The sequence below is a fragment of the Neodiprion lecontei genome, chromosome 1, assembly GCF_021901455.1.
Source record: "Neodiprion lecontei isolate iyNeoLeco1 chromosome 1, iyNeoLeco1.1, whole genome shotgun sequence".
Taxonomy (NCBI): Eukaryota; Metazoa; Arthropoda; class Insecta; order Hymenoptera; family Diprionidae; genus Neodiprion; species Neodiprion lecontei.
Genome location: NC_060260.1, coordinates 19423175 through 19448726, shown reverse-complemented (window position 1 = coordinate 19448726; position 25552 = coordinate 19423175). Strand labels below are relative to the sequence as shown.

At 39.6% G+C, this 25552-nt stretch overlaps 2 protein-coding genes across 2 annotated transcripts; both read left to right on the top strand.

Annotated features, from left to right (window-relative positions):
* The first annotated feature begins 5558 nt into the window (after positions 1–5558).
* Positions 5559–7390, top strand: LOC124295424. Its single transcript, XM_046745409.1, has 3 exons — positions 5559–5878; positions 6271–6341; positions 7058–7390. The coding sequence occupies exons 1-3, from the start codon at positions 5841–5843 to the stop codon at positions 7366–7368; spliced, it is 420 nt and encodes a 139-aa protein (XP_046601365.1). The 5' UTR covers positions 5559–5840; the 3' UTR covers positions 7369–7390.
* Positions 7391–13988: 6598 nt separating this feature from the next.
* LOC124296591 (zinc finger BED domain-containing protein 4-like) lies at positions 13989–17011 on the top strand. Its single transcript, XM_046746625.1, has 7 exons — positions 13989–14019; positions 14293–14404; positions 14504–14685; positions 15077–15186; positions 15264–15309; positions 15399–15555; positions 15808–17011. Exons 1-7 carry the CDS (start codon positions 13989–13991, stop codon positions 17009–17011), a joined length of 1842 nt encoding a protein of 613 aa, XP_046602581.1.
* Positions 17012–25552: the final 8541 nt, after the last annotated feature.

The window sequence follows — 25552 nt, the reverse complement described above, 5'->3', positions numbered from 1 at the left end:
AAAAAACAAAAATAAAAAAAAAATAAAAAAGAGGAGCTACATAACTTTCTACGTCCACGTCGTTAGCTCTGGGTCACGCTAAAGGAAAGATAGAATTCTTAATACACGTTCACATTGGTTCAGAAAAAAATTAACTTTCGATTTTGATTTCCTTAAGTGGGCGCCAAAATATTCTTGCCCAGGCTGTCAGTCCCTCTAACGCCGGCACTGAAAGCAACGACGTCAGGACATTGTACATTTCCTCTGCTGCCGCTGCCGATGTATTCGGTAGAAAGGATGTGTCTCAGAGACAAGCGAACCATCCGAGCCGTGGGATTTGGGTTGTGACCACCTCGCTGGCGAAATTTCGAGAAGAGGTGTTCGACGGAATCTTGGTTGCACAGTCCGGCTGCCAACTCGAATCCGGGATACTTCTCTTTTATCGTCGTATACGTAACTAGAATAGCTCTTACGAATCGATGACTTTATTCATCCGCTCAGCAAAAGCTGCGCTAGCCTGCCACGTTTCCGTGTTGAGCCCGTGCGGATCCTTGCTTGCAGTTGTTATTGCCGCTGCAAAACGGCGGCTCAAAATTTGAAAAGCACGCTTAACGTTCATCGCCTGAAAGGACGATGGAAACAAGTGCGCCTCGGAGATGTGAGAGAGTAGATTCGAGGTAGTACTGCAGTTATCGTATCTCCAAGTTTTTACAAAATCTTCGTACGAAGCGATAATCTGACCCCTCCAGTACAGTATTTTGTATGTTCGCAACGTGCTCAAAAGACGTTTTATCAAATGAGGAAAGTCGAATGAAGCAAAGTAATTTCGGCCACCGCTCATAAAGCACGGACTCTCCTCTGACACTTTTAAACAAGAATTGAACAATTTTTGGTTCGAGGGACCCTGATCACATGTCACGAGGTGAACTACGGCTCCAGCTTCATGCAATCGACGGAGGCATTCATCGACCAAGGTATGAATCTCCTTGGCCTTCATGCCAGTCCCGGGAAGAAAATACGCGAGTTGTTGCCGCCATGATTGATTTGCGTTCAAACTGTCGAGGCAAAAAACGAAGACGTAGCGCGCGCGTTCATCCCTTCGACCGAGTGGGCCGAGATCAACCAGACCTTCGATGCAATCGAATTTCTCCGAATATTCTTCAAATTGTTTGATTGTCATCTCGTCCCATTTTAGAGCGCATACCCTATTTTCGATAGGCAACTCTTCAATTTTGACTTTCAACTTCTGGAATATGAAATTGCAGAAGCCGGGTTTTATGTCAACCTCCGAGATCCAATTGCGCACGGTACTTTCCGCCGGAAACATGCATCCTGCATCTCTCAAACGCGTATACGCAGACGCTGAGTAGTAAAAAAGCTGCTTTGCAAGATCTTTTTCTTCCTCCGAATAAGGAGCATTTTTCCGGTGCAATTGGAGCTTCATCATCGTTCTTGCTGGCGGCCGCAAACTCTTCTACTGATCAAGAAAACTATCGAGGGACAATTTTTTTCTCTCCACACGTGCACCTGTCCTCAAAGCTCGTTTCAGCTTCTGACGGAGTTGACGAATCGTTTTCGTCTTCGATGCATTTTCCCGTATCAAAGCGGCATTTTGTTTACGCAGATGACGCAACACTTTTGCATGAAGTGACAGATCACCCACACATGACATGTGTCCCTCAGGCGTCTGACATGCAGGGTTACTATCATCGGGTTGCGGTTCTACGCTCATCCACGTGCAATTTTCGTCATCCGAATCAGCAAAGCTCACCACTGTCTTCCTATACTTACGCGCATGCTCCGAAACGTGCAAATCTTCTTCACCTACGCCCGTAGGCACACACGCCGATGCCGACGAGTGAACCGTATCAAAGGCGGACTCACCTGTGCTTTGTACCTCTACAGATTCACAAGGCATAACAAGCACCGTTTCCGTCAAACCCGAGGAAACGGTACCCGCCGTTATGACAGAGTGGTTAGCCGCAAACGCGGAAATGAACGGCACCGGTTCATCGGCAGAATCGTTGAGAATCAACGACTCGAACTCGACCGGGTGCGGCGTTGCGAGAGAAATTGCATCACTTACCATTGTACGGACTGCGCAATCATCCACTGGACCTTCCACATATGTGGATGAAGTTCGGACATCCGGGTGGGCCTTCGAATCGTCAACACTCTCGAGAAACATAAGAGGAATCGCATGTTGCGAAAGTCTGTTGCCAATGAAATACATCGGACTGAAATGCTCCAGGCATAACCCCCACGTCCGTAATGTTTCCGGTGATAAAGTCAGCAAGTACTTATTGCCTGCGATTCCGGAAGAAATGTACCTGCATTAACAAGTGACTCATCTGCGCCAAACCGCGCCGTGTGAATATATTGACTTTGAAACTCGATAGAAGAATTTTTTTTTCCTACCAAAAGTGAGTTTTGGTGATAATTTTGAGTACTTTGAGATAAGGTAAAAATCAGTAAAAAAAAAAACATTCTGCAGATGCGAAGAACATTTTTTGTTGTCATCGTAAAGTGAAAAAGTTTGAAATCAATCGTTTAAAAAAATGTTGTTCAGAAAACCTTCAGAAAACTTTATTTCTTCTACTATGAAATTAATGTAAATATATTTGCAAGCAAGTGCAATGATTTTTTTTTTAATTGTCTCTTTGCGAAAATTTCTGTTTTCGAGAATTCATATAGGTTTAATTTCTGATCGTTTAATACCCGGCATACTTCTTAGATGCAACACGGAATATTTCTCCTAACATGTATCAAAAATTCACCCTTCACGATTTTACCAAAATTATAAAAATTGAATTTAAAATAGAGTGAAAATTCTGAACAATTTCATACATGTTCAGAGAAAAGAACAAATTCATTCTATAATATAAGAAAGGAACATGAACGGAAATTTGTTCAACAATTTTTTCCCACCACAATTTTTTTACAAGTTTTTTGCATTATCAAGAAACACGGCATACGTTTCTCGGCAGACGTCTGCCACAGGGCAGACGTTTCTCATGATGCATGAAAGCACTCATTTTTCATTTAGGAAATGAAATTTAAAAAAAAAAAATTTGTATGCTTGATAGAATCGAAAAAAAATAAAAAAAAAATTTTTAAAAAAATTAAGAAATAAATATACCAAGCATTCTTCAGTACATCCTTTTTCGCATAGCGTTAGTTATTTTGGATTTCACTGTTCTTCGAGATTCTCGCACTTTTCCATTTCGAGAAAAAATGCGAATAATTACAATGCAACACTTACCGGTATTTTTTACCCACGCATCAAGGCGGCAATCTCCTGCCACAGGAAATCTGTATAGTTTTGTTCCCGTAAATTTAGAATTCTTACAACCACGGTAAGCGCAGAGATCGCGCGCACGTTGCGGTTTGTTTTTATCCATTTTTGTATGTTTTTCGACGCAGCAAAGCACATACAGAAGTCACTCCCTTATTACGAGATTACGATGTTGAGCATTCGTAACACGAGTTGCGACTGACGATCGAAAAATTGCTAGCTAGATTTGGGGGAAGCCGTGATCGCATACAATGTAATACATTGTAAACTTCGTCGTTTCGGGATATATTTCGAGATATACATGCAAATTTTCTCATAAATAATTGAATCGAGAGTCGACCGGCGAAGTCGAAGTATAATGCAAAAAACAATAAACCGAGTCGATTGTGATAAAAAAAAAATCAATGAGCTTTCAATTTTTGGATCCAACGTTTTCGGTCGGTAAACGACCAAAGGGGGGTATATTAGGGTGCTTTTTTTTCGACTATTTTTTTTTTCGGTCCCATCAGGAAATTTTTTTGGAAAGACAAAAAAAAAAATTCCCTGAAAGTTTGAGCCCTTAATATTAATATTAAGTCCTAGACCAAGGCGTGTAAAGATTTCCCATTGAAAATACACGGAAACTCGGATTTTTTATCTTTAAATTTCTATAGCTCAGCGGCATTTCATGGCATTGCTTTGACCATAGACAAGTATTTCTCAGAGTTAAACGCTCTACAAAAGTGCCCATTGCGGAAAAGTCGCAACTCACACCGGCGAGGTAGTACGGGCCACTAAACCTGATTTTTCTATGAAATTCGCGTTTTTTCGCATTTATCTCGTAAACGACAAGAGATACAGAAAATTATTATTAAAAAACAATACATGTGTTTTTAGTAATCTCTATTTTCCATTACTGTCAAAACTGTAGTTGCATTTTATACTTTATTTAATTTTCCTTGAATTGGCAAAGGTTTTTATTTTTGATTGTATAGGAAGAAGATGTGTGGGGAATTCCCTTCCAATGCCCAAGAATATAGTACACATTTTCGATTATTTTTTCTTTTTTTTCTTTTGGGAAAACATTTTCCTCAATTTCCAAATATCCTTAATTTTTTGGTATTCAAATCGATTCTTGACAATTTTGCGCACAGGTGGGATTTTTTAAATAATTTTTTCCGTAATCCTGAAGATATTTCCTATCTGAGACCACTGTCAATAGGCAAGATTCCGGAAATCATAAAATTCCCTTTTTTTCTGATTAAAAAGAAAATCACTGACCAATAAGGCCACTAAAAGCTCGAAATGAAAATCTGAAAAAATTAGAGATGGTTTTTTATATTCGAAGCCATTAACGTAAAAAATCCGTTTAACGACCATCCTAATAGATATATATTGTGTGAATATATAAAGTGTTCTTCCTCTTCGAGCACAACTTGTAAGGGCGGCTAGGTGGTCTAGTGGAGTAAGGCTCCGGTAAAGCATCGCTAGATACCAGGTTCGATTCCTGGCTCCGTCGTTAATTTTTCGAATTTACCAGTAGTTCAAAAATTATATACGTTTCACAAAATGAAAATTGCCTCGTGACTAATAGATATATATTGTATATGGGGCATTTCACGTCAAATTTACAACCCATGTACCTCACCCTCTTCGATTTTGATCATTGTATGATGTTGCAACCACGATTTCAACCGACTTAAAACAGTGTCGGAATTTTTTGCAGATTTCTTTAGCCACCACTGAAATAGAAAAAAACTGAAAAACCAATTCCGAAAACGCTTCTTTTAAAATTCTGAAAAAATTCACACTGATTTTATAATTAAAAATATGATTTGTAAGCACGACACGATAATGGGATCGTATTTTAAATCATAAAATCAGTGTGAATTTGTTCAGATTTTTAAAAATGTCATTCTCGAAATTGGTTTTCCGTTTTTTTTTAAATTTCACCAGTGGCTAAAAAAATCTGAAAAAAATTCCGAGACCCTTGTGGGTCGGTTGCAAGATTCTACTAACAAATTATCAAAATGAGAGGAGGTGAGGTACATTGGTTGCAATTTGATGTGGAATGCCCCATAGATATTAGATTGGTCGTTAAATTGCTTTTTTGCAATTTCAATGTTAGATTGTCGTAGATCGGCTTTAAATATATAAAAAAAAAATTTTTAATCTCTTTCAGATTTTTATTTTGAGCGAAGAAAATTACGGGCCAGCAGGGTCACTAAGGGCTCAGAATAAAAATTTTTAAAAATTAGAGATTTAAAAAAAATATATTTCAAGCTGATCTACGACCATCCAACATTGAAATTCCAAAAAAAGCCATCTAACGACCACCCTTGTGTACATAGTAAAACAAAAGTAATTTTCAGACGAACGGTAAAATCGCTAACCCGCGTACGCAAAATCGTAAGAGTTGAGAAAGAATATCCTGTATCAACATTCCAGTATGCGTTGTCGATTAGCATTTTAATCGTTCATAGGACGAAACAATGGCAGTCGTAATAAACTGAATGCTGCAAACAGAATTATCTCATATTCCTTGTCTTATGTACAGACGAATCCTGTTGACAATTTGGCGACTGAGATGGAGGCGTTAAACCGGATCGTCAACCAGGACGAAATGTGAGTACGCGCACAAATCGCTTTGGAAATCCCAAATCAGCGTTTGTTGGTAACCGTTCAACAATCATGTCATCAAATATTCACATCGGAATCTAATAAATTGTAGGAGATGCATTTTTTTTAAACAAAAAAAAATATTTCCTAAACAACGCTTCCGACAATTTGTTACATACCAATTTCAATTTTTCTAACACGCCGATTGAAGCATTTCGAACAATCTATCGTTTCGGATTGTAGATACGACTTTTGTTTCCATAAATAAAAAAATGTTAAGGCCTCTACGCAGAGTCCCCCTTCCTCAATAACAATTGACCCGACATGTTCGCATCCCGACTTATTCCGGTCTTATTCCCTACACCCCATCTGTACAAAGAATATTTTATTCATTGCAGGATGGATGAAAGTACAACGCCTCAACCTGGTGTTGCCTCGGACAGCGCGGAGGTCCCAAAAACTCCGAATCGTAAGTACTTGTGTGATGCATGCGGTGCGCTTTTTTATTCACCATTTCAATATCGGCATTCCAACATACAGTGGAGCCTTACACATAGCTTACACAGACAATGCTGGAGAAGGTTGTAAGTTTTCCATTCGGTATTGCGAAAGAGTAAGAGGTATAGCAAGCCCTGCTCGCGGATGGATACTTTATGCAATTTGCATATTTAGATTGTTTTTTTAATACAAAGAATACACTTATTTTGTTACCAACTTTAGTAAATCTTCGGCCAAATGTGTAGATTCAGTAAAAGAATCGTCAGAATGCAGTCGTGTAGGGTTGTGGAGTCTAAAAAAAACATTGTACAGTCGCCTGATTTGATTTAGAATTTACTTTATAAGTCCAGAACTCTAGGCGGGCCCGATCTGGTGATTTTTTATGAAATCTTACGGAAAAGTGGTCTGTCTGGAGAAAACAATTTAAAAAAAATTGTTTCATGGAAAATAGAGTTTACAGGGCCGTCAAAATTATGATGCCAATGTTATTAAAAAGAAGATCGAAAACTACAACTTTTACTTTCAATTTTTTTTTTTACAAATACTTCAAAGAAAGTCAAAAAGAAATCGGGTGAAGTCATATACGACCTTGTATGGTTTTTTTTTTAATTTTCCACGCGGACCAGCGTAGATGATTGTAGTGGACTGCAATAGGTTATTCTCAGTTGTGTTGTTCTGCTTTTACAGCTACCCCGAACGAGAATAAGAAGAAAAAAAAAAATTGGCGATGGTGGGACAAAAAAAAGGCCAGGAAACAAAAAGAAAAAACGTCCGCATCTGCGTCAGATACTCCGCAACTACACAAGGTGGCCAAATCCACCTCGAACCAGCGGGACAAGCGAGTGTCTCGGAACCAGCGGGACAAGCGAGTGTCTCGGAATCCGCGGTTCCGAAAGACTCGCACCGACGGTCCGTCGAAGCAGACGTCTTCGGACCCGCGGACGACGGAGGAACGAGCGTTAGCAGTAGTGGTGAACACGATACTCAATCGTATGTAACAAAAATTGATGCGGTAAAAATAAAAACCATACAAAAAAGACTAATAATAATAATGATGATATTCCTGATAGTAATAAGAATAATAATAATATTGGGTAATGACAACATTTATTCTATTTTCTGACGTACGTTCGTTGATTGTTTGGCCAAGTGCACGTCTTCCTAGTGATTGTTCTGTTTGAAATGACAGCACAAGGAGTGGACATGGTGCATTCGACTCCATGTTGACCATTATCCCAACACAACCAGCTTTCGTGCGACATTCTTTACATTGGTCACCCTTTCGTATAGAGCATACGCATTTTATTCGTGGTGCCTACTAAAGAATCCATAAAAAAATCAAGGATATTTTCAGAACATTTTCAGGGTATTCAATGATATTTAGGAAAAGTAGAAATCAACTGCAATGACAATTAATGATACGTGGGTGATTCTACTGATTCCAGACACAAGTCAGGGTCCTCGATATTTGATTCAAACTTTTATGGTAATACATTGTAAACTTCGTCATTTCGGGATATATTTCGAGATATACATGCAAAATTTCTCATAAATATTTGAATCGAGAGTCGACCGGTGAAGTCGAAGTATACTGCAAAAACAATAAACCGTATATATATATATATATATATTCACTTCTAAGAGCACGCGAGGATTGATCAGCCGACGCATGATTACGAGAGAGATAGCTGAAATTTTTTCAGAATTGTTTTTTTTTCATTCATTTTTTCTCTTCTCGGTTATCAAAAACACAAAAAAGAAAGCGGGATTAAGTAAGAATATGAAATAAAAAAAAATGTAAGGAAAAAAAAAGTCGGTCCACTCTCACTTTCATTTATTTTCTCTCTTCTGAGTTGCCCGTAATAAAAAAGGGGCGGGGATTAAGTAAAAAAAAGAGGCGCCAAAAACGGGGAACAAATCGATTCACTCTCGGTATTTTATTGTTTCAATTATTTGTTCTCTTCTAAAAGAAAAAAATAAATAAATAAAAAACAAAATAAAAAAATAAAAAGCAAGCCGGGATCGAACCCGTGTCCCGCGATACTCCATCCGCATATGGTATCCACTCAGCTGCGCTACAGCTACGTCCGTGTACGCGCGTTTGCTTGATATGTTTACGGGGCTTGCTCGGAATTCGCTGATGATTCTTTGGAAGATTCAGTTCGAAACAAAAATAATTTCCCCCAACCACTTGCCCATTGCACATTTTGCATAAATGTTATCGAACTGGCTTCGTATATTTTTACATAGACTGCGTGTACAAATATTCGAGAACACCAGGCGTCACATATTTTCATATCAATAAAAAAATAATATTTATTAAAAAAAAAAATAAGTATTCGGGCTGGGAATGGTTAATTATTTTGGTTCAGCGTCCGCTAATTGAATCCAAAATTTATCAAATCTGGAGATACTTTTATTCACTGACATTCATAATTGAAACAAGAAAAATCCCAATTCTTGCATTCCTGGAAACATCTGTGCGAGCGAGGACAAGGATGCGATTGGCAACCACTTGCTCGAGCGACCGAGTATATCTATATATACACGATTGTGGGCCACCTTCGGTGTATGGCCGCCTAGGTGTCACGTCGACGCTCCAATCTAGCTGGTATCACGAAAAACCGAGCGTTGGAGATCTCCCTACTCACCTCTGCAAAAAGCATCTAGCAAACAAAACTTCCTTTGACAGCTGTCATCGGCTGTTTATGACAGTCTTTGACAAATATTTTTATAGGTATCTGTTTCTGACACGCAAAAAATAAACATGCAAACGAGAATTATCAAGATGATTCCCGACGGGAATTGTCTTTTTCGCGCGCTGGCGTATTGTGTATACGGCACTCAAGATCGACAAGCAGAGGTGAGACTGAGTATCGTTTCAAATAAATCATAATGGCAAACATGTCAGTAGAAGTACTCACACAAGTAGAAACAGAACTCGACGAGAGTTATATCCCGTAAATCCTTGATTCGGTTAACCACTAAGTAAGGGCCTTCCCAGTTTCTTTGTAGTTTCGGACATCGTCCTTTCTGTCTTCGAGGTTGAAAGAGCCAGACAGAATCTCCGGGATTAAATTTTGTATCCCTGACTCGAATATCATAACGAGTTTTTAATTTGTCTGAAGCCATAGAAATTCTACTTATAGCAAAGCTATGAATTTCTTCTACTATAGGGAAAATAATAACTATAGCAAAATAAGTCGCCAAATGCAATTGGGGATGCATGGCGTCGGAGATTTTGTACATGTGAGTGGATTCGTTTACGAAAACAATCTGAGTAGACCTTTATAGGGAGCCAATAGCAATGTCGGGTTGATCGGAAACAACCGATCAACAGTTGCGGACCTGTCATCAAATCAGCACAAATAAATTCACCTGTCTAACAGATAGTGTATAAGGAAATAGTGAGGCGCGTAGCGCCGAGGTGGGATTGGCGCGCGAAGCGCGCAGGGGCGAAGCCCCTAGTCGAAATATATATTATAATCGAAGTAGTTACACGATATTTGTCTTTTCATTCCCATTCAACTCTGTCGATTGTCAATAATTATATAGATAGTTCAGAATCGGAGAGAATTAACTGCACTTAAAAAAAAAAACTACTTGTGTCTACCAAGTTGGTAATATTAAAAAAAATATACCGACTTTCTAAAGAAAAATCTATCCTTTAGAAGCAAATTTATTGCACTCAGGTTCTATAAACTATCCTTTAAATGTATAATATAAAATATCATTACTGTAGATTGAAAATTGGAACGTCGCGTCGTCCCGAAGTCTCTAGAACCTCCGTTGAGCGTGCCGTGAGACGTTCGAGTGACGTTCGAGAGAGTTCCGAAATCGGGACATAGCAGGTTCTAGAGACGTTCCCGCGTCTTTTCTGGGACCAATCCCGGGACGTCACAATCGTAATGTGAGCTCCCTGCGACGTTCAATGGATGTCTCATTACTGTGTGGGATTGTTGAAGAAATATCCGAAAGAAATAGTTGTCATAGAGATGAAGAAGCGGAGAATAGTGAAACCTTATGCCGGCTTGCACTCCAACATATCGATTTTGAAATTCTCCAATAGTTAGGGAGCTGGCTTCCATTTTGGTAAATGATTTGTTCGTTTTTCATATCGATATGAAACATGTAAAAACAAAGGGTACTAAATCATGTGTTCGTGTCTGCCTCTTGAACTGATGGTCAGAATCATCCTCAAAACGTTGAAAATCCAGAGGCAGACATGCAGGACCCTGCGTTATCACGGGACGTAGTTGTAAAAATGTAAAAAAAAGCTCTACTAAATCATTTGTTCGTCGTTCTAGTTGCATCCATTCGATTCGATAGGACTACCCGAATATAAAAAAAAAGTTGGCAGATATTTTGGTCACTGATTTTGAGGTTTACCATTTTTTGAAGTTCACGCAAAATCAAGGGAAAGTGGGTATTACGGCTATTTTTTTGTTGGTATTAATAATTTTAGTATTATTATATTGTTGAGTGTTTTTTATTGGATCTAATAAAGAAAAGAAAAAAAACAGTTTATTACAACCTCAGAAGACGCAACGTCCCAGCCAAAAATTGTATACGATCAGACTTTTCGTACTTTGTTATTTAATAAAAATCTGTAAAAATTCAACAACATTCGGCATGCTATGAATAACAATCATGAATAATAATACTGCCCAAAAGTTATTAACAAATTGTTTAAACTAATAGTCATTTAACAATTCATTATACATGTATAGGTATATACTGTAACGCTAAATTCTGTTACCTTCGGATGAGGACTTACCGTTGACACTTTGGCGCGATTCTCTACTTATTCACAATATCAAACTATAACAAAATCAATTACGTTGGGCGCCAGACGCGTTAGCGTCGATTTTCAAACAATAATACAAATCAATAAAAATAACACAAAACCGTACAAAAGAGATAAATAGAGAACCCGTTGTATGGCTGGCTAGGCTCAGGTACGTACGCGTACATCCCGGTAGAGTGGCGGTATTCAAGGCAGCTAACAGTAATTCCAGAATTAAAGAAAATAACAAAATAAAGAATAAACTCAAGTCAAAAAGAAAATGAACAGGTCAATCGATCATATATTGTCGAGAAGTTTACATGGTTGAGACAGGCAAATAAAATGGTATCGACAGCGGTAGTTAATAAAATAAACAATCGTTGTTCACAATAATTTCGGTAGAATAGCAGTAAACGGTAGCTTTAAAACAAGAGACGGTAGTTAACAGAGAAAAATGAACGTACGTCGGGAGATGTGATATAATGCAAGAATTTACTTAAAACTACACGTCACTGGGCGACGTGATCTTACCCAAATTGCAAATGACGCGACGAAAATTATTATTCTGTCAATCAGAAACGAGAGAACTTTACTGCGATCGGTAGGAAACAACGTAACGATAGTTCGGTAGATAATACGACGAATTTACCATAAATTATAACCAGTACGAGAGATTGACATTCATTAACAGTTTACATAGTCGGCAAACGATCGACTAGATAGCTTTCGGTATAACTATTCATAAACGGTAGATTCGATAATTTATAATTATTACGGACTTGAGGAATTAAATAATGAATTCCTAAACATAACTTTTGACAGAATACAAAATACAAAATTATGAGAGTGAGAATTTCGGAGAGTTTACAAAATAAAGAAATACACTAAATACACCGCAGTACAAAAGAATAATTCGCAGAACTTAATTTAACGAAATACAGAGAAAAGAATAACAGGCAAAAATAATATAAAATTGCTAATAGCAATAAAGAAAAAGTGCGGTAATATCTAGGGGCTGATTCTACGCTCGGTTGTACTCCAAGGAACTCGATATATGATACAATAGGCACAAAAATAAATAAAAAATATAATAAGTAATAACAGAAATAAAATATGAAGCACACTACTATTACAAAAAGAGTATGGCATGAAATATGAAGCCAATAGGGCTCCAAATACGATAAAAAGTACAGAAGCAGGCTAATAGTAATTCACAAATAATCAGAAAAATCATAAATACAGAAGAAATAATTATTCGGCAGTTACGAGGTCGCTCAGATACGAAAATAATAAATTACTGAAATCATGCAGCCACACGGCGGCTTACTGCAACTTTCAGCCGTGGACCATGATTCACACAAAGTCGATAAATACCATAAGAAAGAATAGAAATTATGAGCAACTTCGTAACGATATAATACAGAGGCAGAAGCCTTACCTTGGCTGGTGACTTCAGGCACACAAACTGACTCTAATTTAAATCAAACTTAGAATAATCAAACGAAAGTAGAAAGGAAGGAAAGGACTTGAATTTACAGGAAGAAGTTAACGATAGTGCAACGATAGAGGGTATGACGAAACGGTAGATAAAATTACGGTAGATGAGAGGAAGAAGGATCGGTGGCTTAAGATGAAAGAATACTCGGGAGGACATGGAAAACACAGCTGTCGCTCAGCAGGTCAAGCGTAGAATAGAAGGAGGTCGTAGTTAGGGATGGGCGATATGCATCGATGTTTCAACTATCGATTGTTTTCGGGGGAAACATCGATATTTTTAGTCGATATTTTTTCTAGGTCGAAATATCGATAGTCGATGGAATAATTTGAACTATCGACATCGTCGAGTGATTTACCTGCAGAGGGTATACTCCTTGAGAGTGTGAATTATAATTTCGTTTTTTTATTATCATTATAATTTTTATCGATGCGAGCAAACTAAAAACGCGGCAAACACATTGTTAAACTATCTTATTAGTATAAATTAAATACTTATTTCTTTTATTATTTTGTGAATTTATATATTATTATTATTGACATGGCTGCTAATAACATTAACGTCGTTCAAGTACCTCGTAAGTACATTTTTCTTTATAATATAAATTATGATATCACTAAATCTAACCTTCATTTTTTTTTACTTTGAAATTGATGTAGTTTAATTAATAACTTATTTGTACTTTGGGTTTGTTTAGATAATGCTGGGGCTAGAAGATACAATTTATATTTCCAAATCGATCAAGAACCTTTGTTTTTGATTCAAAATTTAGATTTTCACACCTATTTACGAATTAAAAGTACGTATAACCTATAAAAATTAAATTTATAGTAATGTTAATAATTAATTATTAAAATATTTTTTTTTTTATGTACCTAATGAGCAAGCAGCTTACAACTTTATCCAAAACTTAATTGCTACTGGCCAGTATCCAGTTCAAAACCCAGCGTGGACAGTGCTGTACAGAAGTTTGGACGCAATTGATTTCTCTCCAGTTAATTAAAGTTGTGTTCTCTTATAAAAATAATTTATTACTATAAATTAAAAATAATTTAATGATATAATAATAAAAATAATTATCCACTAATTAATACTTGTATTTATTTTTTTTCTACATAAATTTATCATTTATCATATATCTATTTAAATTTAACCGCGGATTTTTAATTATTCTGCTAAGTTCGTTGGTGTCGCTGCTGAAGCGCATAATAATAATTGAAACATCAACCAATAGGATTGATTGCATGAAAATTTTAAATCTTAACGGTTTTTTCACAAACTCACAGCAAGCTGTGTAATGTAAACACTCGAGTGTTAATTTTAATTTTTTTAAGACGATGGAGATGGATGACTCTGACGACTGTCAACGTATGTACTTTTGTATAACCTAAAATATCTTGTGTTTATTTTCTTTATTTTTTATACGAATTTTATAAAATTTTTACGTCGTATTATTTTTTTTTCTAGAATCTGAAGATACTAGATCATTTCATATGTGGTTTAAAATTAATGATCAAAATTCAGAATCGTGGTTGATTTCCGATCTCAAGACATCAGAATATGTAAGATTGAAACGTACGTATACAGTGGTTATAATTTATACTAATAATAGATTTTTAATAATATTTTTTACATTTACAGATAATGATAAATATGCGTGCGAATTTATCATGGAAATCTTGAATAAAGGCAGACCATTAGTTAAAGATAATCTTCCCGAATACATCTGGAAATCGATTGACGATGTAGATTAGTAAGTGAATTTCAATACTCTTTAAAAACATTTTTCCGTCATTTCATACTCATGTACCCGATGTAACTAATCATTATTTTTCCTATTTTCTTTTTTAAGTACTCTTCTCAATTGTCCTGAATTGAATCCTAATGACAAAGGCGACAAAAGTAATGAAACAGTGTCAATTTCTGACAATTTAAATCAGCCTGTCCATCCCAAACTTAATAACCCATCCAGCAAGCCCCTACTATTGAATAATTCTATACCAGTTTCCCAAAAAACAATTTCTAATGACAGTGGTAAATGTTTTTCTCTATCTTTATGCATTTTAATTCATCATGAAGAGTTAATTAAAAAGTCTTTTTGTTTATTATCCTTTCCTAGTTAATGGTTCGTTGAATTGTAATCCTGATAATACATCCAAGTACGTTATATTTTTATTTATATTTTATCCAACATCAATTTCATTCTTATCTACTATTTTAGAGTAAAAAATATAATTATGTACATACTAATATATTTTTGCTTTTTACAGTGTTAAAAGTAAAAGTAAATTTTGGGAATATTTTACGCCAATAGACTCAACTTCGGCACGATGTAAATTTTGTCAAACTGTTATTAAAACGTCGGGAAATACATGAAATCTTCGAGCTCATCTGAATTCTAAACACAAAATGTTTATACCAGTAGAATTACAAATAAATACGAAAAAACGTCCTTCTGTTGTGATTGAAGAGCATTCTGATGATTCCAGGGGGCTTGAATGTAAAAAACCGAAAATTCCGACAAAAGTTCAGCAGGTTTGTATAAAATATTGTACTCTAAATTAATTAATAAGACGAAATAACTTAGCATTTATTTAAAAACTTTTTTTCAGAGCAATCCCGTTCTTGATTTATTTAAGCGAGCAAATTCTTACGCAGGTTAGATTTATATTTTTGCTATTATTATTACTATTATTATATATACTGCAAGTGTTTATTCATACTGATTGTATAATTTTATTATGCAGAAGGTGGTCTTGAAGCTGAAAAATTAACAAACTCTGTACTATATATGATAGTAGTTGATCACATGCCTTTCCGTAGTGTGGAAAAAAAAGGTCTCAAGCAGTTCGTAAAGACAGCTAGACCTCAGTACTCTATACCCAGTCGTAGAACTTTAACAAAGTTAATTAATGATAAATATGACGTTTTGAAACTTAAAATAATTCAGGACTTAAATGAATCTGCGTTTTATTCTATCACTTGTGATATCTGGACGGATGTGTCTCAGAAAAGTTATTTAGGAACAACTGTCCATTATTTATCGTCCGATAACTTAAAAATTTTAAGCACGCATCTTTGTGTTAAACCATTAGATTCTGAGCATAATGCAACTTATATATCAACATGTTTATTAGAAATTTTTAATAATTTTAGTTTACTTAAAGATAAAATGACAGCTATTATAAGTGATAGCGCTGCGAACATGATAAAAGCTATTGATAATGTGTTTGATTCTGACGTAGATAATTTGAACAACGGAAACATTGATCAAAGTAAAAAGAACAACAATAAAAGGCTGCCCTGCTTTGCCCATCGAGCATCTCATATAGTTCCGAAAGCTATTGCAAAAATGCCACATATACAACTTGTGATTGATAAAGTTAAAAGAATTGTCATGATGACAAGAAAAAGTGTTCCGGCTGCGGATGAACTAAGAAGACTGCAAGAACGTGACGGAAAATCGGAAGGAACCATACTTAAGTTCATTCAAAGCGTTGACACCCGCTGGACTTCAACCTATGACATGCTGGAAAGGTTTTTATTATTGGAAGATTACGTTTATCCAGTGACTTCGAAGTGTGCGAATCCACCACCGATGTTAAGCCATGAAGAATTGGTGATTTTGAAAGATATCGTGAATTTAATAAAACCTGTCATGATAATCATAACCGAATTGAGCGGGGATTCCTATTTAACTTGCAGTATTATAATTCCTGCTGTTGCGGTTATGAAAAATGAAATAATGCTCTCGAAACCAAAAACTGAGGATGGAGTTCAATTCAAAAACCATTTACTAAATTCTCTAGATAATCAATTTTATGATATTGAGTCGTATCCAACATTAGCAATTGCAACTATTCTGGATCCTCGCTTCAGGAAACTTCATTTTCAAAGAGCTATGCATGCCGCAGATGCGGTTGAGCACATTCGTAAACAAATGAACTCTAGTATCACTCAGACTTCTACATCTATATCAGTTTCATCTACTGTAAATTTTGAAGCCCAATTAAATAAAAATAATATTTGGCGTCATCATGATCAGCTTGTTGCCAAAACAAGTGCAGTAACTTATTCACTGGATGGTGTGGCATTTGAGCTGAAACAATACCTTACGCAGCCTGTCATTCCAAGAAATGAAGACCCTTTGAAATATTGGCAACTTTTGAAACCTTCCTTCCCAAGTCTTTTCCAAATTGCGATGAAGTATTTTTGTGTAGTAGGAACGTCAGTTCCTTGTGAACGACTTTTCTCTGAAGCTGGAAATATAAAAACTGATGACCGAAATCGTCTTACTGGGAAGAATTTAGATAAGTTACTTTTTTTGAGTAGTTTAACTTCAGAAGATTGGGGATATTGATCTACACTAAGGTACTGAATTATTATCATTAATTTATTATTATATATTTGTCTATTATATAATTAATCATCAGTCATTATCTTAAGAATTCTATTGTGATAGTAGATATAAAAAAATTTTAGTCACTAAATAGTTTAATCACTAAAGTGATTACAGATCAAATTATAATTGTTAATTTAATTATAAATTTGTGTTGTTTTATAAATAAAATGTTTTTAACTCCATCTATGATAAAATTACTTATGTTATAGTATGAATGCTTTTAATTATTTGAATAAAAAATAAATTGAAAATTAGAATTATTATTTTTGTATGTTTATTTTAGAGATAATTATAATTTTTTTAAATTTTCGCGCTCATTTTCAATATCGATATCGACAATCGATGTTTCGATGTTTTTCTAAGAATATCGATGGTTCGATAGCGAAAATTGAAAAAATATCGATAGTTCGATGTTGATGTTTTTTACTGATATCGCCCATCCCTAGTCGTAGTTCGGCTCGCCGATCTCGCGGTTGTCGTGAGGTGATTCTTCTTCTTTGATTGGTTGGTTGACCCCCACCGCAAATAGGCCATCCCCCTGTGGCAAATATTGGTTACCCTACTGCGGTTACGGCGTGGTCATACGTTTTCCAAAATTACCGCTAGATGTGGCGTAATGTGCTGCTCACGATTTCGTCGTTGACACCAACTCGTACGATTTTGTAGCTGCTTCGGTTTACGGTCCAGGCTGCCTATCATCGGGGACTTCTTTGACAGAGGCATACACAGGGTGCCTCTCGGCCAAAGTTACCGAGTGGAGAGTGACGCCTCATTGTTCACTTCCACCGGCTTTTTGCACAGACAGTAGCTAGCTGCCTGTATCTGAGGTCGTGCAGTCAGACAGTTGGCCAAACCGTGGACCACGACTCACACAATTAGTCTTTGTCGATAGGAAGGCAGCGTCGATCCTCGGAACGATGGCTTTATCAACCTGAACGTAGTGGTTTGGGGTCGGTCCGGCACCAGGCCGGTAAGTCGGAAGATGGCAGGCTATGGTCTGCCCTCCACGCCATCCTTACGGCATCCGATAGAGCTGGCGGCTGGTTCCTCTTCGAGAAACGGTGCCCTCGGCCGCCGGGAGGATTTTTATCTCCCTGTTCACCGGCAGTCGAGGCGATACGGAAGGTTCGGGTGGATGCTACCCCAGGTGTATATAAAGGTGCACCAAGGTAGCCAGTATATCTGATTAGACCTTCGGTAGGCGAAGTCGTCGAGAGCTGAAAACGGTAGCTAGTGGTCCCTCGTTGGTCGGGATCGTTGTCGTCCAAGTACCTTATTAGCTTGCGCCGAAGCGCGAAATAAAGAATTTACAAAAAAAAATTAGTTAAAAGTAGTTATTGCCTATTTTGTATCAAGTTCGGTTGGAGTACCCTGCTGAGGACGCGTAAACTAGAAATAATAACGGTCGTGTGCCCTTGTGACGGGCGACTTTGAAACGCCACGTTACAACTCCCTCCCCCCAGGGGGAGATCGGGCAGGTCTTCTACCTAGGTAATGTCACGAAGGCTCTTATCAGAAATTATGGAGGCTGACCCGTAAACTGACGAATAAGTGGTTTCGTTGTCCATTGACAACACTAGCCAAAAGAATTAACGGAAATTACGTAAGAGACGGTAGAAACGGAAAACGCGTAAGCTTCGGTAGTTTTTAACGTATGATAGTGTGCGCTAGTTAATAAAATATGAAAAGTATGGTAAAAGATCACACAAAAGGCGAGTCAAGTAATTTAGGCTTGTATATCCGGGCGTTGATTGTTAGTTTTTGCTTTTGGTTCAGGAGTTTTTGCCCTTACCTCAGTCAGTGACGGTTTTTGCAAGAAATCAGTTGATATAGAGGGTTGTTTAGAGTGATTACGAGACAGGTAATGTCGACGGAATAAGTCAGAATCGGAGTTTTTTCACGGTAGCTTAAATCGGTAGGCAAGATGTTAAATTTCCACGACCGCTCGGAACGGTAGAACTGAAGTAAAGTTTTGACGGTAGCTTAAAACGGTAGAAATGAAGTTTTGCATTTGAGGATAAATCAGACCGTAGAAATAAGGTAGAATTTAGACAATGACTCGAACGGTGAAGGTAGAGTTAAGTTTTCCGATAGCTTAGCGTTACGGAAATGAAGTTAGACCTTTACGGTAGGTTGACGGTAGCTGAAGACGGTAGAGAAGTTAACGAACGGTAGATAGACGATAGCAAAAACGGTAGGAAATGTTAACAAGCGGTAGATAAACGGTAGATAAGAAAAATCGGTAGTGAAAAATGAATTTAAGTGGATTTAGCAAAAACTGGAGGGTCGAAATAGAATTTTGAATTAGATAGGCCGAAATAGAATTTAGAAAAAATCTTTAACCGAGGAGGCACTTAGGGTGGCGGATCCTTAAGCTCACGGTGCTGATACGGGCCCGCTAAATGGTTGTTGTCTATTGTAAGAGATAGTTTGAGGATGGGAAGCAGGCTGTGAAATCAACGTAACACCAATTCAACTGAAGAGATATTCAAAAACAGATGTATTTTATTCTTTGTACTTTCTCACGCACGTTCTAAAGATGACTGCCTTTTTGCGAACGTGGCAGTGACCGCAGTCTCTTACACTCTCACGCATGCGCGCTCTTTGAGCTCTCATTGGCTCGTACAGGGTGAACGCACATTAAACTTATCCAATACTTCCACCGTTTATGCGCGTTCCACACACACACTCATACCAATGTTTTCTCTTAGCATACAAAATCGCTCTCTTGGTAGAGCTTTTGTAAAAATATCGGCTTTTTGTTGTTTTGTTTGAACATACTCTATTTTTAGTGTCTTTTCTACAACTTTTTCACGAATGTAGTGGTACCGAATATCTATATGCTTTGTACGTTTATGGAACTCAGGGTTCCTGACTAGTCTAATTGCACTTTGATTGTCCACAAATATTGCAGTAGCATCAGCACATGGATATTCAATATCCAGCAACAATTTTCTTAACCATATCGCCTCTCGAGACGTCACCGAGGCAGCAACATATTCTGCTTCGGTTGTGCTTAGTGTAACTAATTTTTGACGCTGACTCGCCCATGTTATTGGACCACCTGCGAGCTGAAAAACGTATCCAGTCGTTGATCTGCGCGTTTCTGTATCTCCAGCGTAATCGGCGTCCGAATAACCGACGAGCTCGCTTCCACTGCCACGAAACTCAATACCGTAACCAATTGTTCCTGATAAATATGCCAGTATACGCTTTACAGCTCGCCAGTGCTCGTTACTGTGGTTGTTTAAGAACCTGCTCACTGAGTTTACCGCATAGGCTATATCTGGACGTGAAACTATTGCTAGGAACATTAATGATCCGACTGCTTCTCTGAACGGAACCTTTTCGGCCTTCTCTTCTCCCGCAATTATAGGATTTAAAACTACATGTGGATCAGCCGGCACACTCAAAGACTTTGCATTGCTCATATCGAATTTTTCAATCACACGCCTTGCATACACACTTTGATGTATAAACACCGACCGCTCGCTCCGATTTCGCTCAATTTGCATACCAGCATACACATTCGAATCACCAACTGTGATTTTAAATGTTTTTCCAAGATGCGTCAATACGCGCTCGAGAATCTCATTCGATTCCGCAGCAATGAGGCCATCATCAACGTATAACGCTAAATACACTTTCGATCCGCCTACGTCACCGACAAAAATGCAATGGTGATCTGCATTGGTTTCACAGAACTTGAACTCTCGGAGAAACGAGCTGAACTCGCGGTTCCAGCAGCGCGGCGCTTGCTTTAAGCCATACAGAGACTTTTCTAGTCGGCACACAACACTTTTCACTGAACTGCCCTCGATGTTGAGACCCTCCGGGACTTCCATGAAGATTTTCTCGTCCAACTTGCCGTATAGGAACGCCGTTTGTACATCAAATTGCCCCAACTCGTAATTCTTCTCAGCAACGACAGCAAGTAGCACCCGCACCGAGTCGTACCGTACGACTGGCGCAAATGTTTCGGTGTAATCCACACCCTTTTGTTGCATGAACCCACGAGCGCAAAGTCTGGCTTTGTATCGATGGACGTTTCCAACTGTGTCCCTTTTTACTCGAAAAACCCATTTTGAGTCGACAGTTTTCATCTTTGGATTTCTCTTGACCAATGACCACGTCTTGTTCACATTATGTGCTTCAAGCTCCTTTTTAACTGCGTCAAGCCACTTCGATGAGTCTACGCTTTTTATCGCTTTCTCATACGTCGTTGGTACGTCATACTCGATCGCGTTCCCCTCGTAACGTGACGGTCTTCGTATTAATCCGCGATCTCTTAGGTTGTGCTGTGGCTCTGCGTGCGGTGCTTGGATAACCAACTCCGGTCTCGCATTGACCGCTTCCTCAACTGCTGGCAGAAAAACATCATCGACATCATCATCCGCCTCTTCATTCGCGTTTCGTTCATCAGCATTTTCTTGTTCAGCCTTGGGCAGCACTATTTCGTCGCACTTATCATCATCTACCAGTAAGGTTATCTTGCCGATTCTTTCGTGAAATACTACGTCTCTCGACACTGACACCTTCTTTGATTTTGGATCGTAGACACGGTAGTTTGAAGAATTATTCTCATAACCCACGAGGATCATTCTTCGCGCTCGAGCGTCGAACTTCGTCGTTTGCTGCTTTGGCACGTTGAAAAATGCTTCAGAGCCGAAAATACGTAGATGTTTCAGATTGGGTTTTATTCTCATCCACCCTTCATATGGTGTTGCTCCATTCCGAGCACTCGACGATCCAGCGCGGTTCATGAGATAGACAGCTGTGTTACACGCTTCTGCCCATAGAGTCTTCGAAAGCTCCTTCGCGTGCAGCATCGTCCTGGCGCTTTCAATGATTGTTCTATTGTCACGTTCCACTTTCCCGTTCTGTTCGGGCGTATACGAGGCGGTACACTCACGCTCAATACCACGAGGTTCAAGATATTCGTTCATTCTTTTGTTTCGGAATTCGCCCCCATTGTCCGACCGCAACACACGCATCACTTTACCGAATTTATTTTCTACAAGTTTGTCAAACGCACGGAACTTGTCAAACACATCATTTTTGTGTTTAAGGAAATAAATGTAACGGAAGCTCGTTGCATCGTCTTTAAAAATCAGGAGAAATCGCGCACCTCCTTGAGATTCGACGTTCATCGGCCCGCACACGTCTGTGTGAATGACTTCATCGGGTTTCGTGGCTGCGCGCACACGCTCGCTTCGAAAAGCCCGCCGATGCGATTTGCCGATTTGACACGAGTCACAGAAGAATTCGCACGTTTTCGGTAGTTTAACACCTTCCACGAGGCCTTTGTTTACCAGCTCTCGCATTGTACTGCCATTCACGTGTCCAAATCTCTCGTGCCATCTTTGAAATTCCGTCTTTGCTACGTTTGCTTCGTCGGTTTTATCAACACATTTTACACGAAACATCATGCGGAATATTTGATTGTCTTGTTTCACACCATATGCTACCACGTTTCCGCGATCGCGAATTTCAACCCGATTTCCCGAAAAGAAAACTTCATGCCCTTTCGAGGTGCACTGACCGACCGAGGAAAGATTCTTCTTCATTTGTGGAATGTATAGCACCTTTTCGATTTTTGACGGATGCCACGCGTTGTCGACGAATCTTTCAATGTTTACAGTTCCTTCGCCGACCACTCTGCACTCTTTGTTGTTCCCGAGCGACACGGTACCGCCGTCAGTCAACTCGCGGTATTCGCTGAACCATTCGCGCCGATTCGTGATGTGTCTTGACGCACCGCTGTCGGTAAGCCAAATTTCTTGCTTACTTGCACTGAGCACGGAGTTCACTATACCGACAGGGAGTTTCGTGCTCCCCTCTTTACCGACGTTTACCGACTGATTTTTGCTCGATTTCTCCACGATGAAGGCGTAGTCGCGTGTTTCACTAGAGCCGCTATCGTCTTTTTCTCGCCCTTTCTTGCACTATCTCGCATAATGCCCTTTTCTTTGGCATCTAAAGCATTTCACTTTGTCTTTCGGTCCTTGCTTTTTTTTCGAGTCCTCCGCGTTTGTTTTATCGTTTTTTCGCGCACTCTTTGTTTTAGACGCCACAAAAGCTCCCGGAGCTTCATCGTCCACCGACAACCGAATTTCCTCGCGGATCAAACGTTCTTGTAGTTTTTCAAGCGTCTGCTTCTCCTCACGATTTCTTACGCAGTTAGGGTACCTGGGCCCATAACCTGTTGTAAGAGATAGTTTGAGGATGGGAAGCAGGCTGTGAAATCAACGTAACACCAATTCAACTGAAGATATATTCAAAAACAGATGTATTTTATTCTTTGTACTTTCTCACGCACGTTCTAAAGCCTTTTTGCGAACGTGGCAGTGACCGCAGTCTCTCACACTCTCACGCATGCGCGCTCTTTGAGCTCTCATTGGCTCGTACAGGGTGAACGCACATTAAACTTATCCAATATTGTCCGCTTTCCGGGGCCGGACCTGGTATCGTTCCATGAAGTCAAGCGCCCAACCGGCGCGGCATCGAGGACATTCCGCCTTGGTGAAGCCGGGCTGTTTGCATCCGTAGCAAAATTTCCGCCTCGGCTTCGTGCACTGTCTGGCCAGGTGCCCCACCTCATCACAATTACAGCACGCCCGGGGGTCGCGTACTACCGGGACTAGCGCTGGTGCTGGTGTAGGTGGAGTAGGTGGTGGCGCTGCTGCGGCCTTAGGCTTGTCTGTGCGGACTTTCGGCGTAAAACCGAAATCCAGCGACTCAGACCGCGGTGGTGGTGGTCTGGCCGTGTTCTTTTTGACGGCCCCGGACTCGGCGAAGGTGACCGTTCGCCGCGGTTTGCTGCTAGCCGGTAGTAGCGGGGTTTCGTCTGATAAACCTTCCAGCTTGTCGCTCACTTCGAAAGAAGAGGCTAGGGAGAAGGATGAGGAGTGAAGGGGGACAGAGGTGAGACAAGCGGGATGGTGACAGTCGGTTCGGTAGCGGGATCGGGATCGTGACAGCGGCAGCAGCACGGCGGGCAGGCAACCGTCTCAGCCGGTGGTGTGGTTTGGACGTCCTGGTCCACGCCCTCTGGCATCTCCCGCACGGTTCCCCGGGCCGCTTGGGCCGATTGAAATGCCCGGTAGTCTTCATCGGCCTCGATGTAGGCAAGATGGATCTCGCGAGCGAGGTCGGGGTACCACATCGGTAGGAGCCCAATAAACTCGGCGAAACGTTCCAGTCGGCGCCAGCCGCGCAGGACATAAGCAGGCGGTGGAACCTCGTCTCTCATGATCTAGTATGTTAAGTTACGAAGGCTAAGTTCTATAGGTCTTTAAGTCTTTTACATGCACTTTCCCCACTACATTATTCCTATCTACCTGTCGTAGTTCAACCACCACCGGAGAGAGAAAACGGGAGATTCGGTAGTGTCCACTAAATTTCGGTGCCAGTTTGGCAGCAACATGTTGAGTAGCAGACGACAGTGTGCTGTCGTTTTAACACAAGGTCGTTGACAGTGAAGGCTTGATCTCGCCGTCGGAGATCATAGTATCGCGCTTGCTTAGCGAAGGCGTCGTCAAGGTTTTCCGTGACCCAGTCCCTAAGTAGTTGGATATGTGTCATTCGCTCTACCCATAATTTCGGAGGTGTGGGTTCTATCTCGATTTTATCGGTAGCTGATCGTCGGTAGGAATTAATCGGTTCGGGTACGCGACCCAGATTTAGGAAAGCGGGACTTGTATTGAGTGAGGTATGGTGCGCGGTGTTATACGCGAATCGAAAGTCTGAGAGGTGTCGGTCCCATTCTCGGTGATCGTTGTTCGAAAAGGTAACTATCATGGTCTTTAGAACGCGGTTAACCCTTTCGACCGGGTTGGCTTGTGGATGATACGGCGGTGTCGTGGTATGTTTTATGCCATGGGCCTCCGTAAGTTCCTTGATTGTACGGTTATTAAATTCGGTCCCATTATCTGTGAGTAATATTTGGGGAGTTCCCCACCTCGATAGTATTAAGTCTTTGAAAGTTTCGCTAATCTTTTGTCCAGTAGCTTTTCTAAGGGGAGCGCATTCAATCCATTTGGTGAAGAGATCTTGCATTACCAGTACGTACGCAAAGCCAGATTTACTCGGGGGAAATGGTCCCATTATGTCGGCTGCTACGACGATCAAAGGTTGTTCTACGACGCGCCTTCCCATTAAACCCGCGGGGGCAGTTTGGGTCACTTTACATTTTTGACAAGTGTCGCACTTTCTCACGTATTCGGTAGCGGTATGGTACATTCCGGGCCAATAATAACGGGTAGCTAAACAGCGGTAGGTTTTCTCTATTCCCGGATGACCGGACTGAGGGTCATCGTGAGCTTCTTGTAAAACGGTTTCGCGTTGCTCTTCGGGTATGACTAATTTCCAGGCGTTTAAGTCTTGTACTAACGTGCCGATTAAGGGGTCTGTGCGTCGAACGTATAGGTGACCAGTTTCTACCTTCCAATCCGGGAACTTTCCGGGAGTGTTTTCGACGTCGCGTTTCCGGCGGTCGTA

What these genes read in the sequence shown, in the direction of transcription:
- LOC124296591 (XM_046746625.1), top strand. Translation starts at nt 13,989, where the DNA reads ATGGAGATGGATGACTCTGACGACTGTCAAC. An exon ending in AACAATTTCTAATGACAGTG is followed by an intron (nt 14,686 to 15,076) that starts GTAAATGTTTTT and finishes TTATACCAGTAG; the next exon opens with AATTACAAATAAATACGAAA. An exon ending in GCGAGCAAATTCTTACGCAG is followed by an intron (nt 15,310 to 15,398) that starts GTTAGATTTATA and finishes TTTATTATGCAG; the next exon opens with AAGGTGGTCTTGAAGCTGAA.
- LOC124295424 (XM_046745409.1), top strand. Translation starts at nt 5,841, where the DNA reads ATGGAGGCGTTAAACCGGATCGTCAACCAGGACGAAAT. An exon ending in ATCGTCAACCAGGACGAAAT is followed by an intron (nt 5,879 to 6,270) that starts GTGAGTACGCGC and finishes TATTCATTGCAG; the next exon opens with GATGGATGAAAGTACAACGC. An exon ending in GGTCCCAAAAACTCCGAATC is followed by an intron (nt 6,342 to 7,057) that starts GTAAGTACTTGT and finishes CTGCTTTTACAG; the next exon opens with CTACCCCGAACGAGAATAAG.